The sequence below is a fragment of the Podarcis tiliguerta genome (assembly GCF_965153285.1).
Source record: "Podarcis tiliguerta genome assembly, chromosome: 3".
Classification (NCBI taxonomy): domain Eukaryota; kingdom Metazoa; phylum Chordata; class Lepidosauria; order Squamata; family Lacertidae; genus Podarcis; species Podarcis tiliguerta.
The window spans coordinates 66,268,319-66,285,426 of record NC_139536.1 but is presented as its reverse complement, the minus strand read 5'-3'; the positions used below and the strand labels follow the sequence as shown (position 1 = coordinate 66,285,426).

General features: G+C 38.0%; 1 protein-coding gene across 2 annotated transcripts in view; it reads right to left on the bottom strand.

The window, feature by feature from the left end:
* Window positions 1-743: 743 nt before the first annotated feature.
* The window catches only part of MAN1A1 (mannosidase alpha class 1A member 1), a gene marked incomplete at its 5' end in the record, with an annotated part of 51,086 nt that continues 34,721 nt past the window's right edge, over window positions 744-17,108 (bottom strand). The window contains 6 exons of one of the 2 annotated variants that reach the window (XR_014509949.1): window positions 744-1,897; window positions 1,949-5,660; window positions 7,797-7,912; window positions 9,567-9,739; window positions 11,304-11,523; window positions 13,141-13,256. Coding sequence is in view for 1 of the 2 variants with exons in the window: in XM_083435215.1 (XP_083291341.1) it covers window positions 5,537-5,660; window positions 7,797-7,912; window positions 9,567-9,739; window positions 11,304-11,523; window positions 13,141-13,256 (749 nt within the window). Of the gene's footprint in view, window positions 5,661-7,796; window positions 7,913-9,566; window positions 9,740-11,303; window positions 11,524-13,140; window positions 13,257-17,108 lie in introns of both variants that reach the window. The other variant, XM_083435215.1, reaches the window with a different exon arrangement.

The following is a 17,108-nucleotide window of genomic DNA, read 5'->3' as shown; positions in this document are numbered from 1 at the left end:
GGTTGAATAGAACTGTAGAGTTGAAAGGGCTGCCAAGGGCCATATAGTCCAACCCCCTGCAATGCAGGAATTTCAACTAAAGCATCCATGACAGATGGCCATCCAACCTCTGCTTAAAAAGCAAGGAAGGAGAGTCCACAGAAAAGAAGCAACGTTGCCCCTCCACCGGTTTACTAGACTGACAGAGACTAATTGACAGCAGTGGTGCCTATTCCTTAAGGAAAAAGAATAGCAGGGCAGTAGATTACACACACATAGATATTAGCACATTATTGGGGGAGTGGCTTTATGGGGCACCAAAAATCACTTGGGCAAGGACTGGATATAGCTTGCAGGCTGCAGTTTAGCTACTTCTGGTTTAGTTGGTAAGTACTGCTCCTGCCAACCTAGTTCAAAAGCACGTCAAAAGGGCAAGTAGATAAATAGGTACCGGTCCGGCGGGAAGGTAAACGGTGTTTCCGTGCACTGCTCTGGTTCACCAGAAGTGGCTTAGTCATGCTGGCCACATGACCCAGAAGCTGTATGCAGGCTCCCTCGGCCAATAAAGCGAGATGAGCGCCGCAACCCCAGAGTCGTCTGCGACTGAACCTAATGGTCAGGGCTCCCTTTACCTTTACCTTACTGTAGCAGATATAAATCTACAGAACCAGTTTTGGTTCATTACCTCCCATACAGCTATCCAGCATAACTTTAATTCTTTCGGCACTTCAGTGCAAGGAAAAAAATCCACCAAAAGAAGAGGCTGTATTAAAAGACTTTATTCACAATAGATTTTTTTTGTTTTGTTTTACAAATATAGTTCTTAAAAAGTAAGCATTTTGTTCTCTTATAACTTCAGAGATTTCTATAAAGGTGGAAGAAAACTAAGTGGGATATGCAGAAATAATAATTAAAAAAATACACAATATGACCACACAAGTTTACTGAATCAACAAGGTGTCACTGGGTATCATAGAGCTGTCATATAAACAAACATGGACTTTAAATTCGCATTTCTCAGGATTTAATATATATTTAAACAACTGCAGTGTGATATGCTGAAGAGCAATGTAGATTTAGACACTGTTGAAACAGGAAGAGACACTTTAAAAAAATTAAAAATTGCCTTAAATTACATATACAGTGGTCAGCATTAGCTCAGTCACCCATAGTTACTCCTACTGAATGTAAACACAGTGTTATTTCCAGCTTGATTGTGTGACAATTTCTAGGAAATACTAAAAGTTAATTCTGAAGCTATTTACACCACTGTAAATAATTTCAGGACTGTAGCTACAACTTTTTAAATGGTGATCACTCTGAAGTTTTATACTTTGGTGTTTTGTGTTAACATAAATTACTGCTTTGAAGATATAAAAACATGTTTCTCTTACACTTTGCAGTTCTACAGGGAGATACAATCTTCTTGTCTACTTACATCACTTTACAAAAAAGGTACATTATAGTGCAGCTTGTACATACAACCTGATTACTGTATGTTATAGAAACATTGTGCTCTTTCAAATAATAAGACCAATGAACAAAAAACTACCATAATCACAACTTCCCATAAAGAGAAATATGTAACAGATCAAAACACTTGTGTCAAATACATTAGGGAAAATAAACCTGGTGAAATAATCACTAAATTGCCTGCAAGAGGGAAAATAAGAAATATCCAGTACAATTCCTGCTGCATTTATAAATTCCTATTTCCACTCAGTTTATAGTGACTGACAAAAAAGTTTCACAGAAGCACAGTAACCATTTCACACATTTGGCCAGGTTTCCCCAAAATGGCACCAGTGGGTTTTGATGAGGTCCACACTGGAAAATTGGCAACAAACAGGGGAGAAATCTATGAATTAGGCCAGGCATAGGCAAACTCAGCCCTCCAGATGTTTTGGGACTACAACTCCTATCATCCCTAGCTAATAGGACCAGTGGTCAGGGATGATGGGAGTTGTACTCCCAAAACATCTGGAGGGCTGAGTTTGCCTATGCCTGCATTAGGCAATAAAAGATGTCAACTGGACCTGAACCACTGATAAAATACTACTGTTAGAGAGTGTTGGAAAAATGATTCCCTTTAAAGGCTTCTATCAGGACGTTTTTGAGAAACAGGATGCTTAAGGTGTGGTGTATCCTGCCTAGAATATGGGGTTGGACTGAATATTATTTTTAACAATTCACTACATATGGCATTACACAGTTTGAGGGCTATAGGGTTTACTGAGCTTTGCTTAACCAGACAATACTTCTATGTATGAGCATCTGCTGAAAGCCCAGAAAAGCAAGTTACAAAAGGGCTACTTAAGTTCAATGATGCCGTCTCTTGGAATGTTTAAAAGCCTACTAAATTGAACAGAAAATACTATCTGGATTGTGGCCTTTGAAAATCAGGACAATTTGTCTTAGCTATACATAGCAGATTATATATCTACAGAACATTTTTTAAACAAAATGTTCCAGATTTATACGTGAAGAGAAGTAATCAATTGGCACAAAAAAGGGCGTGGTAATTCTACAAGGCAGCCTGTTTAAAATGGAGGCTGGCAGGACTTCAGTCAGAAGGCAGAAATGGAATACTATATTAGAAAACTGAAAACCATACTAGGTAATCCAAGATCACTGCCATTTTTATGGGCTCAGTCTTAGAAGATGCCCTCTGCTTTTGGTTCTAATGTTTATTCCTCATACAGGATCTCAAATGGGATAATTCATATTCTACTACTATGCCTCTGTGGGAGAATTTGCTCAGAAGATGGATTCCCCCCCCTGACACTAGCTTCCACAAAAAGTAAGAGGGGTTCTTCCGTTGAAGCTGTAACTTAAGCTTGGGAAATCATTTAAAAATATCATTAAAAATAAAAAAACTTATACAGTTAGCAACTTTCAAAAATTTGGTGACTCTGCAGCCCTACATTTAATTGTTGTCTTGCTTTTCCATTTTAGGTTTTGAAGAACCAATTAACCTTAAAAACAGAGGTCTGCCAGTCAACACCAGCAGACTTACATCATTCCAAGTTACCAGATGAGAACACCTGTATGGCTGAGTATATTTTGATCCTGTCCTCTCGCTTGTGTGTTGCATATATTTTCTTTATATGGCAAAAGCCACCACTATTTGCTTAAACAATTAGAGAATTTAATTCCATTCTGCATTTAGACTTTGAATATACACACAATAGTGCTTTGGGTGATAGAACAGGATGTTCTTTGCAGTTTGAAAAATGCATTATAGCCTGTGAGCTAGAAATAAACCAGAAGCTCCTTTCCCCTTCATTCCTTCAAAAGGGGGGGGGGGGGAGGATAAAATATGAGGTTTCTCATAACAGATAGTAAAGGAATGTTTAGATTTACCACAGTATTGATTTTCTATAGATCAGGCTATCCAACTATTTTCAAATAAAAATGTTTAACATGAATAACATCTGAATTAATGTTTCACATGAATGAGTAAAGAATTAAGCACACAGGCACATAGCAGAAAAGCACAGCATATGAAAGGCTTCTTTCAATTTGTATAACTGATTTTCTGGACTGTAAAGATGTTAGCAGAAGTCCAGAATCAGAAATGTGACACCGGTTCTAGTTAAATAAAGAAAAAAAAATGCTTATATTTTCATTTTTATACTTTATTATAGTGGTTCTTGTGATGGCTTAAAAATCCATACACCAACACCATATCCAATTACTTGAACATCAGTCTTGAATAATAATCAAGTTTTAGTTTAAGAAAATTTGCTAGCCAACTCATTTGTAATAACCAGAGATTCATGTGTGCCAGCAACTCGCATGGTTTCCTTTGATTCTTCAGCTGCCATGCCTGATCTTAGAATATTTTTTTTAAAAAAATTGGGATGGGTGAGTAGGGAATGAATGTAGCATGGAGGCACAGAAAGAGGAATCATACATAAATTTGGGGGGTGGGGGAATTATTGCTTTTGTTCTCTCACTATTCTACCAGATCGAAATATAAGAGATTTCATTCCTATGGCCTTCACAAATGCTGTGGCATAGCCCTGGGTAAATCTATTATATTGAAAGTTAGAATTGTGTAAAGCTGTTCATCAGCACAGAAACTGATGCAGATTATCACCAGGTTTTTTAAATCTGTGGATCACTCATTTTATGCACCATTCCAAAAAGTCGTTCAGCTACCAAAGAGTTACCTGTGTTGAATCAAATCTGTGGTTCTCATATTTCTTAGCATAAAAAGGTTTGCAATAGATTAGAATAACAGTGTTGACCTGTTAAATCACAGGCACCTATGTGGCCAAGTAGCTTTACTATATTAATCACTAATTAAAGGCTATTCTGCTCAGAAAGGCATCCCAACTGGTAAACTGGAAAAAGCGGTGCTGTTTCATCCTCTGATTAGACTACTAACCACAGTTATTGAAAAAAATTGGGCTGTCTCAACCAACATTCCATTTCTGTCACTTTGATTAACACTGATTAATATGAGTACAGAGTAGAATCTTTTTTAAAGCAAAGCATTTGAAGAAGTAGTGGTTTGTTTCCATCTCTCAAATGTGAATGAAAGCTGAAATGTGGATTTCTATAGCATAGCACCTTCTCTTCCTACTTCCACAGCATATCTACCAAGTGTCACACAGTGGAATGTCTGAAATGGCAATCAACATACTTGCAACACTAGCCAGTCCTAGTCTCTAAGTGGGCTAAGGCTTAACACAAAGGATTTCACAGATCAACCCGTTTCTCATAAGAAATTACAAGTTTCAGGAGAAACCAGGTTGTGCCTTCAAATGCAAATCATGGTGAAATTTTGCAGTTTCAGCTTTTACAGAAGGTTTTGAGAATTGCAGTCTCAAATTGTTGTAGATAAGGGTAAGTTCAGATGGCAGCTACTATGCTCTTGGGTGTTGTGGCTTCTTGTGAAACCAAATACAGGAAAAGAAAAAAAAGGGCCCTAAATTTACTTAAGTTGATTTGCAGTTATGTTCTAAAATTGTTATTAAGGGTTTCAACATCTGGACTTTGCCTATCAAGAAAAGCCACAGTTTAACATAATAGTGCACACAGATGAGATGAAACTATTCTTATGAACAGAACACCTTCTAAAGTATTCAAATTACCAATTAATGATAGACCCGCATAAGAAGAGGCTGTCACAGTCAGATTTGTCTCTAGTAATAGACAAACCACATTAACATATATTAAAAAAGAAAAAGCTCTTCATACTTAATTCTTTATGGCTTTTTGCAACACAGCAAAGTATTACAGCTTAAAGCAGACATCTCCTCACAGAGGAGGAAAGGATTTTGCAGTCAAAAACAAAATGGAAAACAAGTAACATGCTGACCTCTGTATTCTATTTGGCCAGATGCATACTGCAGCCTAACAAAATCTAGAGATGACAAGTTACAATTCCTGTCAAAAGATAAATACGTTTAATTATAATTAATTACTTTAGGTCCCTTGTTAAATATTGTACGGGTAGACACCAGACTGCAAAAAATTGGTTCAAAACTAAAAAATGATGGAATTTTAATTACTACGTTGTGTGCCCCAAACAGAATTCAGCATTATTTTATTGGCTTTTTCTTTTTTCCTCCTCTTCTTTTTTCAGAACTGGTAGAGGGTGTGCCTCAGTGTTAAAGACCCAATGTTCAAACGGTAGAAGATCATCTTCAGAAAATAATAAATATAGATACCTGGCAAAAAGAAAAGGATATTTAATAAACTACAAAACTGGAAGGCTCACATAGGAATAATAATGGAATCATTTGTATCTCTCAAAACACCTAGATCAATAAAAGTGCAATATATCTTAAATGTGGCATAGTGGTTAGTGTTGGACTAGGACCTGGGAGAACAGGGTTCAAGCTTATTATGTGGACTTTGGGCCAGTCTCTGTGCCTAAACTACCTCACTGGGTTGTTGCGAGGATAAAATGGGGCAAGGAAAAACCATGTCTGCCACCTGAGCTCCTTGGACAAAAGGTGGGATATAAATCTAATAAATAAAACAAAATATAAAGGAATAGCTAGAATAACACTTGACTGCATCTAAATTTTAGTTCCCTTTCTAAGCTCACATTTTTGTGTAAGCGCAAAGCAGTTTAGCACTCAAAATGACACATGGGGAGTGAAGAGATTTGCAGCTATGGGACTGTTTTGATCTCCAATATACAGATGCTCCAGAAGCTTAAATGGTGCTTAGAAAGCCCCTGTTGCCTCTGGAAGGGATGATATACAGAAGATCAGCCCTGATGGATCAGACCAAAGGCCCATCTAGTTTCCATAGTTTTCACGCAGATGCCAGATGATACTCAGTTGCTCCAGAGCCTCCCCTTCGAGAGCACGCAGCCCTCTTCTGTCCCTTCACAAATTATCTATTGGGAACACAGTATTTGTAATAAAGTATTTGTCCAGCCAGTGTTAACTATTCCTTTTAGGTGGGTAGCTTGCCAAATCCACTGCTCAATTTGCTCTGTGACACAGAAAGGAATAACTCCTTCATAAATCAAACCAGGCTCAACTATGAAAACTAGATTACTTTGCTGCACAGAACTACATTTCAGATAGTATTTAAGAATTAATGCTTAGGTGTTGAAGCTTTGCTTCGAGAGACTTTTGAAATGGTCTCGCCTACCTGATTTGGAAGCACCTTTACTTCCTTAACATTTCCTTGAGAAGTTCAGACTTCTGGAGAAAAGCAACTGAAACAACTGCATGTAACTAAAGTTTGCCAACCTTCTCTTTCCATCAGCCCCTCCATCTGCCTGGGCAACTGCTCTCTGTCAGGCTCCACAGATAGTAAAGCTTATACAGTGGTACCTTGGGTTACATGCACTTCAGGTTACAGACTCCGCTAACCCAAAAATAGTGCTTCAGGTTAAGAACTTTGCTTCAGGATAAGAACAGAAAACGGGCTCTGGCAGCGCGGCGGCAGGAGGCCCCATTAGCTAAAGTGGTGCTTCAGGTTAAGAACGGACCTCCAGAAGGAATTAAGTACTGAGCCCGAGGTACCACTGTATAGCACATAGCCAGAGTTCAAATCACTTCATAAATTCTCACTAATAATACTTATTATTCCCATGTTACAGAAAGTAGGGTTGGGTCAGAAAATGGAGAATTCAAGGTAACTAAGCAAATTTCTATTTGATATGAATTGAATCACAGGATTTTCTAGCACACCTGCTCTGTCAGTATTTGTTTATATCTTGACTTTCTTTCACTGAGCTTATAGCAGCATAAATGGTTCTCTCCTCCAGTCTATTCTCATAAAACACTGGAGGGTAAGTGGAGAAACAGGGATGGGTTCAATGCTCATGGTTGAGTGGGAATTTGACCATGGTTCTCCTATGTCCTAGGTCCGACACTACCCACATGTCAGTTTTCAGAGGCACAGAACCAAATGACTTCAGTCTCACCCTTACTTGGAACCAATCTGCCTGATCACAGCCCTGGCGTTCCTGGTCACAGTTACATTTCTTTGTGCTTGTCTGAACTGACATGCTTGCTGAAGACATCAGCAGTACCCCCTGAAGCCCCCTGCTTCTATTCTGGCCCCGAACAGCATTTCCACACAATTCTTTGCCAAAAAAAGCAGAACTAATTTTCTCCACCACACACCAAGATTATGTGCAACACTCCCATCTGTTAAAATACTATGGTACTTCAGTAAACAGACCATCTTGTCTTTGAAAGACCACTAGCGATAACCTGCTTGCTTCTCCTGGTTCTGACTCCCCATATACCCATACCCCTTTTTTGTTCCGTTGCCCTGTACGCCAGCCCATACTCTTAGCTCTTCAACTTTTAAACTGAAGGGTTTCAATTGCTTACTTGAGGGTTTCTGAAAGGAAGAAACTCTGCTGCACATCATCATGGGTTTGACGGTTGCTGTAAACATCCCTAACACCAGAATAGCCGCCATCTACTCTGCAGTATTTTTCCAATGCCTGAATTTAAAGAAAGGAAAAGAGGAGTTTGATATTTTATAACTTATACCCTGCGCTTTAATGTAAAACATCTTCAGGGCACCTAATAGCACAAAGTTAAAATTTTAAATAATATAAAATAGCACAATTAAACATCAGCATCACAGCAAATGTAAAACAACTGCCCAACCGAAGCCAATAAGACCAGTTAATGATTACTATTTAAAGTCTCATTGATTTTGAGCCATTTAACACACAACTTCAAAATGGAGTCCTCAAATTCCCTACACTGTAGTTTTTTCAAAGGGATACAGTTCCTGAACTCGAAGGACATGCAGAGTAGAAAAACTACCCTCTTTATTCCACACCTAGACAAAGCTCCTATTGTACTGATGTGTTTCCCAGCTCACCAACCATTCTGATGGAAGTCGAAGATACTGAAAGATACTGGGCACATTATGACTTGGGACCTAAATACTTGAAGTTATCCTGGTATCTGCTGATGGGGCCCTACTGATAAGTGTACCAGTGAATGATTGCAGCTGCTGTTACTATTATGGTTTTACCATTTCAATATTTGTCTGATGTTCATGTTCTGATATTTATGATTACAGTTGCATTGTACTTTATGTTTGGCTGTGGTATTTGCTATGTAATTACTATATATTGCTTTGGGGTCACTTTTGACATGACCGGCAGCCAATAAATCCAAGGAATTGAACACTGAATATATTCATGTTAAAACGGGATGAGGTACTGACAAATACTAAAAAAGAATTAATAGTTATTTTTCAAACAAAAGGAAATAGAAGATTTGTGGAGAACTGTCTGGGATATTTTGTGGGAAACTGCAGTCAAGCATAACTATGCATGAGTGCTGGTTAGTACATGAAGGGGTTAAGAACAGAGAAGTTTGTTCCTAGACTCAGGTCACACTTCTCTGATGTGGGAGGAAGTGAAGCCTTCTCTTCCTGTTCCCTCTCTCTGTGCCATGTAACTAGTCAAGAAGATTTGTCTAAGCAAGCACCAAGCTTAGAGCATGTGTTTGATGCTTTCTGTATATTCTACCCAAGAGTGTTCTGCCAGTACTCTCCTTGCCTGCTGCTTGGCCAAATGCATGAATCTTTGGAATCTCTGGAACATTTTGTAAATAAAGTATTTTAAACATACTTACCAGTGTGTAGTCAGTTCATTGCAAGAGTGGTAGAAAAAGAGGAACACTGTAAAAGGGTCTACCAACCTATATTCCTATTGATATTGCTGCTAGACTTTTGTGTGTTTAAACTCTGCTACTGGGGGCTCTCTTCTGCTACAGAGTGTGCAAAGCTCGATGTTTTGAATCTGGGCACCCAGCGGATTCTTTTGTTATTTACCCCCCACATGTGGGTCACAAGGATTAATATTTTCCTCCCATATGTTTAAGACTCATAAGCTGAGTATTTATCAGTATTTCCAGCTAATGCACAAGGTGGGAGGGCACTAAGGAAGTAAAATCAAGGAGTTAGAAGCAATGTATAAGGACACTGTTAATGAGGAATTATTTAAGGAACTGGGTAATTATAAAATTCACATGAGGCAGAAAAATCATTAGTTTTTACTAGGCAAGCTTATTTTGAGTGAAAATAAAACACATTGTTCAAAATTAAGCCTTTAAAGTAACAAACAAATATATTACCTCTACAGCTTCCCAGCCCCACTGCCGGTACTTTGGATCATGAGTGAATCTCCACATATACATGTAGGTTTCGATAACTTCAGGCCGTAAGATGTAGTATTTTTCATTCTGTCTAGTAGCAATTGCCTCAACTCCACCATCAAACCTGAAGGCTTCTGGTCCCAGCTTCATGCCTACACAAACAATGTGCAATATCCAAATGAGTCGGCACATGAAAAACTTTCAACTCTTCAGCATGTGGTAGAGCTTTATTAATTTACGTGAATCATTCATATAAGGTTAGTACTATGTCACAGAAATATTTTTGCCATTTCTGAACTCCACTATTCAATGCTTGCGTCACTAATGCATGACATTTTAGTGTGGAGGGCACAAATATTTTGAAAGCATCCCAATAAAACTTATAAAAACACACCTCTTCTATGACATTTATTGATATCCCTGTCCCTTCCAGGGAATAATGCAGAATAAAAAGGGCAAACTGGGGAAACAAAACTAGAAGAATGAATTTGCTTAAAAATTGTAGGCAACAACATTTCCAAGCTGAAAGTTGAGTCAAAGATAACATTGGACTATGATCAGGCCTTATGTATGAACCACTTTAAGTTTTCTAGCAATATTGCTTTCTCTCACTCCAGGTTTTATTGGAAAAGGAAACACATCCTTGATAAAACTTTAGCTTGAATATTTAAAATCTTATTATTTTTTGAGTACATAATGCCAATTGGTTGAAAGGGTTTATATGCCAACAGTTTAGCCTGTTTTAAATAGGCTCAACTGATCTCAACTAGAAGTCAGGCTAGGGAACACTCCTTCAGCCGAGATTTGGCAAGCACCCTCACTTTTGACTCTTAGGTGTCTCTTCAATATATTTTTATACTGACAAGTCTTGCATTGGTTTGAGTTCTTTTAGTCTGGCCCGCCATTTTAATTATTGTTTTGTACAGTTTTTAATGATTTTTGTGTTTTATTGCAGTATACCGTCAGAGACTGTAGCATATAACTACTTTAATAAATATTGATCTGTGCTTGTTTCAAGTTCTAGGCAATTCAAAATTAAGCTCTTGCATGCAGTGATCATACTTTGCAGCCAAACTTGACACAAAGGTCTGCTACTTTTCCCTTTACTGGACAGTTTCTGGTGTAACATGGAAGTTTACAAGACAAGTGCCCATTCCCCTGGAAGCAGAAGCAACTATTAAAACGCTACTGAAATCTACAAAGTAGTTATTAGTAAAGGCAGTTAAGTGCAAGACATAAGAATACATTTAAATCTGCTGGGAACATGTTGCATCTTTTTAGCTTTTTAAAAATACCTGTAAAAACAAACCCTTTAGAAGTTTTCCCATTGATGTACATGGATATTGGACAACTGTGTACAATATCTATTGAATGTGTTTTAACAGAGGCAAAATGATACATAATGCATGTGTGTTGAAATGGGGAAGCTTCCAAGTAAACTGAGTGGAACTGATTTCTAGCACAGCCTTCTCTGGGATCTGGTGGTGAAGGGCACGTAAAAATAATAGATAACCTTCGTGGACCCTTCCAACTCTACAAGTCTGAGATTCTGTGATGACAAGTAACACAAATTCAATGCAGAAAAAGTAAAATGTATTAACTATGTTGGGGTGGGGGAAAGCAAAATGCACAGCACTAACCATCAATATAAAAATGGGCAAGTTTTTTGTGGAGTAGCTCTTTTCCAGAGGGTTCCCCCCAAAGTTTAATGCTTACTTGTGCGATCATAAGACTCGTGACATGTGCGGGCAATTTCTGCACCAAGTTCAATGTGACGTCCAGTTTTATCAGCAGGTGCTCCATCTGCACCCAGAACGAACATCCCTCCAGCAAAGCAAGTGAGGTGGCCCATTTTGTGTTCAAGCAGCCCACCCTTCCACTCAGCAATGTACATCAAACCAGTGCTAGATTTTCGGAGCAGATGGGTTTCGATAGACTAGAAAAATGCAAAAATATTTCTGTATTAGAAATAGACGCTCAGCTGGAAGGCATACTGCAGATCAGAAAGGGTACCAGAGGATGTTGTCACAGTTAACAAGAAGAATCAAGGAAGTTCTTTTGAGACAGGAAGGCTTCCCTCAGAAACTAGAAACGTTGCCCAAATTAGAACAATATGAAAAACAAATTTGTACCAAAATGCTAGCAGACGGTAATGGTTGTAAAAAGGAAGCATGTTCCTAAAAACATTAAGACAAACAATAAAATAGTCTTTAAATACATCAGAAGCAGGAAACCAGCTAGGCAGGTGGCTGCATCAATAGAAAGCAGGGGAGGAAAAGGAGTGTACAAAGGAGCTGAATACATTTGTTGTGTCTGTCTTTACTGCCTGAAGTGACATTTTCAGGGAGCGACGTGAAGAACCGAGGCAAATAGTGACAAAGGACAAAATTCTAGGCCTTACTGACATATTTAAAATAAACAACTTGCCAGATCCAGATAGCATCTACTCTAGCATTCTTGAACTCTAATGTGAAAAGATTTAGGGGCTTCTTAGTCTGCCTGGCAGCAGTCCCCCTCCCCATAAGCGACTTCCATAGGTTGGTATAGTATTTCATGAAGAATGAGCAGCTGTCATGGCAAGGGCAGATTTCGGCACACACAGTACGTTACTAGTGTTTCACATATGCAGTGGCCTCTGTACAGCATAGGCTTAGTTGACACATCTGATTAAACTTTTTAAAAAGATGGAAACCCAACTTATTATGCTTCCCTTTACCTGAGGGAAAGGGCTACATTTAGTACAGGACTGCTTTTAAAAACCCACCATCTTTGAACAGTCACAAAGATACATTTTAGTCACAACAGCCAGTGAGGGCTTCATTCAGAAATAACAGATTTTCAATATTTAGTTATTGCTGTCCTTGTAGCCATTGGGGGGGGGGGGGATCCTGCAAGGCCACTACACACATTCCGTCAACTAATGTTGTCAACATAAAAGCTATTGAAAAATGTGCTGCCATGATGTTTTGAAACAGAATTGACACATGTTTAATAACCATGTAGGTCTGGTTCAAAAGATGTTGTGTGTGAGCAGTCCTGCTTCCCTCATGCCCTATCACACACCATTCTGAAAGGACCCTCGATCCTGGGAGCAGCTTCTGAGGGGAGGAGTTTGGGAAATCATTGGCATGCGAGCAGAGTCTGTCTATGGGTCAAACCCATTACATTTACAAAATGTTTCTACTGCCAAGCATGGAGTAAATTATATGCTTTGTTAGTACTGTACCTCTTTTCACAGATAAATAGGCTTCGGCTAATCTTACAACTAGAGGGAAACTGGGAATCTGACCACCAGACACAGGTACATAATCAGTACGATGTGAAGACAGATGTAGGAGGAAATCACGGTCTATTCATAAATTAGGAACAATGACATTCATGTAAAGTAGATGAATATACTTAAAAGTTTTGTTTAAAGGAATACATATTCAATCAAAATTTATTGTTGAAAACATTTAAACAATCCAGACACTTAACATATGCTGCAAAGCCCCTTTCTTTAGAAGGTGTTTCATATTAGAAAATCTTAAGTAGATTTATATATTTCATTTACCTGAACAGCATCATAATACATCTGCATGCCTTCTTCATCTGTCTTGTCTGACATTAGCCATGCCTTCAGCAAATATTCATAAAAGCTATCTCCAAGCCCTCCAATTGACACATGATCTGAAAAGAAACAAACAGAAAAGCACTCTAAACTAATTTCACCTTCAATTTAAGTGTCTGTACACTCCCCACCTAATTTTAAAGATGAACTGCCAAATAACTCTTTGCACAGCAAAGCCGGAAACCCAAGAAATTATTTTAATTTGTAACCCTGCGCACACTTATCTAGGTGTAATAGCCATTGAACAAAGTGAGGCTGACTTCCAAGTAGATATGCAAAGTATTGGGCTGCAAGCCATTATTCAGAATAAAAGTGCTCTACAAACAACACTTTTTGATAAGCTGATTATATATAAATCCAATCACTCTGTATTGTATACTTCAAAATATAGTGCTCTGCGAGCATGAAAGAATGTCAAGCATTTGGCATATTTAGCTGAACTCTACCCCTAACATAAAGTTAAAAAGTCCTCCCATTCAACCTGATTTGATGAACTCATTCTATTCTTTCTATTCTGTAAGTGGGACTGACACATGGTTCAAATGCAATGCATACCGTCATCTGGGTTTAAAAAGGTGAACCAGTCTAATTTTAAGTTGACTCTTTAGGTTTGATTTTGCGTCATGTTGTTTGATTTTGCAAGTTGATTCTCCTTTAGGTTAAATAGGAGGCAATGCTACACTTAAGAGTTTTATTGAACCTTTTAAATGAATATTTCTAGGATGATGAGATACATTTTATGCTTTCTTTCTTTTTCCAGATCATAGTGCATCTACCTCTTCTAAGGTGGCTAAATACTGTGCTGCTGCATGTAAATTAGTCACCAGGGACTAATTGTAGCAAACATAATTTTTTTTTCCGTGTCTGGTGCTTTTATAGTATGATACAGTTACAGTGGTACCTCAGGTTACAGACGCATCAGGTTACAGACTCCGCTAACCCAGAAATAGTACCTCGGGTTAAGAACTTTGCTTCAGGATGAGAACAGAAATTGCGCAGCAGCAGCGCGGTGGTAGCGGGAGGCCCCATTAGCTAAAGTGGTGCTTCAGGTTAAGAACAGTTTCCAGTTTCCAGAACGAATTAAGTTCTTAACCCAAGGTACCACTGTACTAGTGATTTTATTGTTAGGGCTCTTTATTTTGTTTTTCTTGATATTTTATATATTTGCAAACAAATTCTGATCATTGACCATAATGGCAGATTTCCTAAATGTCAGTCATTGCTATGACTTCAATCACAGCAAAACAGTGAAAGGAAGAATAAAGTAAGTGTTTCACATAGCTAATGAGCAGAATACTGCTGGAGCAATGTGCCCTGTATGGACCAGAAATTTATTTATATTAAATGAAATATGGAAAATTGAGGAGTATGTCTATTCTGGGAGGGATGGGGGGGGGCAGCTTTCCCTTTCACACCTATACCAAATATCCTGAAAAGAAGTCTATTTAACTTCATGAAGTTCTTCCTTTCCAAATTATGCCTTCAAAATTGAAAGGACAGACATGCTTGTTTACTCTTTAAGGCTTAAAACCAAACAAGTAATATGGCCTACTTTTTCCTATTAAAGGTTTCACCTTTACTGTGTGCATCTTTAACTATCAGCCTGTGACCTGGTATTTAGTTTTCTGAAATGTTACCTTTGCTCTCCATTTCCAAAGAAATGTTCTGTGATGGCAAGATAGAATTACAAAGAACTAACAAAACAGAACACTTTTTTTTAAAGTAAAGAAATACCTCATTAATTACACGAGTGTCCACAATACAAAGAAGAAAGCAGCTTTTCTCAGAAGAATGAGCGCACTCTCTGTGATGGAAGGTTGATCTCTGAATAGCAGCATTTAAATGACCTTTGCAGTTTCCTAAATGAATTACCTCAGAAACTCTTGACATTTGCAGACTAAATAGCACAAGCAGAGTCTCATCAATAATAAGTCCTGCTATTATATCCATTATTGCTAGAGACAAATCTAATTGACCCATGACGCTGAAAATCACTTTCAATTTGCAACTGAAGTAACAAAGGCTAAATAAATGTACAGGAACAATAGCAATAAAATAGTTCCGACATTCGGAACTATAGTACTGCTGGTCTAATTGTAGTAGAAAATATTTTGCCTCACAGTGGCTATTGTTTCAGACTCAATATTCTCTAAGGCCCAGTGTCAACATTTTGGTGGCATTTAGTAAAAGGTAGGGTGTGCACCAGATTCAACCAAAGTCCAAAGTCCAAACTAAATCAGGTTGATTTGTGTCCTGCCTAGAGTGGGTAGAAGCAGCAACAAATCACTACAGGGCAAATGGGTTTGTCCCAAAAATATTTGTACAGATTTACGCCAATCTGTAGCTCCAAACAGTCTCACAGAAAACCAGGCCAATGTTTCAATTATTAATTACAATACCATATAAGAATTCTAGTGTGGAGAGAAGGGGATCTGGAGGAAGGGTAGCATGATCTCCTCCTACCAAACATTTGCTAATCACAGGCTTACAGGGATGAGCTGGACTTTGCTTCATGCATGCTGCAGGGCTACCTAGAAGGCTCCTGGTGTGTATGAGAAGTCTTAAAATGAGAAACACTTTTGGAAGTCCTGTCTCTTATAAAGCGTTTGATGGGTTTGGTTCCATTTCTTCAGCTTGTGTTTGTTTTCTCTCGTTTGTCACACAATCCCAGTTTCCTCGTTTGTTTGTTTTGAAATGTTTGCCGTTTTATTTTTTATTTTATTATCGTCTCATTGCTAAGAATATTGCATTTTGATTATCTATTGCCAACCACAAACTACAAGAAGGATCTAGCTTGTGTTTTGTAGCCTAGAGGTGTTTTACCTTTTATCTCTACAGTGCTACCTTGGTTCTCAAATGCTGAAAATCTGGAAGCAAGTGTTCCTGTTTTCAAATGTTTTTCAGAAGCCGAACATCTGATGCGGCTGTCAGCTATTGTTTCCGGGGCACCTGTACCAATCAGAGGCTGTGTCTTGGTTTTCGAACATTTCGGAAATCAAATGGACTTCCAGAATGGATTAAATTTGCATTTTTGTTTCTGAGGCTTTTTCGGTTAACTTGTTTTTGTGACTGTGTGGAACCCTGTTCAGCTACTGATTGATTGTGTGACTGCGGAAATGGATAAAAGCCCCCCATCCAACAATGACTATCATCAGTGCAGGTAAGAAAAAAATTTTTTTAAATTTTTATCATCTACAATACTGTCTTATTTATTTTATAGTACAGTACATTGATTATTGCTTTCATTTTATAGATCAATGGTCTCGATAGATAGTAAAATTCATGTTAAATTGCTGTTTCAGGGGTTGTTTTTAAAAGTCTGGAACAGATTAATCCGTTTTGCATTACTTTCTATGGGAAAGCGCACCTTGGTTTTGTAACGCTTTGGTTTTGTAACGGACTGCTGGAATGGATTAAGTTTGAGAACCAAGGTACCACTGTATTTGCCATCCAGCCAAACCTTGTGGCCACAGCCTACTGAATGCAATATTATCATAATTTATCAGCAAACACAGGACCATGAGAAATGACATGATTGAGCACTAAGTCTAATTTTTTTAATTACTTTTTTTGAAAAGCAAATTTTAAAGGTGTACAGCAGAAAAAGTCCTGCAGCTATCCATCTGCAACTAGGCAGTTACTTCCCTCTAGAGAGAGGTTACCATGCCCCCAGTTTACATGTTTCTATGTCAAAAAAGCAAGTTATTGTAGCTTTTATTCTGCAATGCCAGTCAATGTGATTTTGGAAATTTGTAAAATCAGATCGAGCCTGATCCAGATTTACAACCAGAGTAACAAATCAAATAAACGTGTCTGCAATAACACTTTATGAATTTTGAAATTTTGTATCAATAAATCTTTTGTTAAATATTTATAATTAACAAGTAAAATAGATACATATGCTCTCAAGA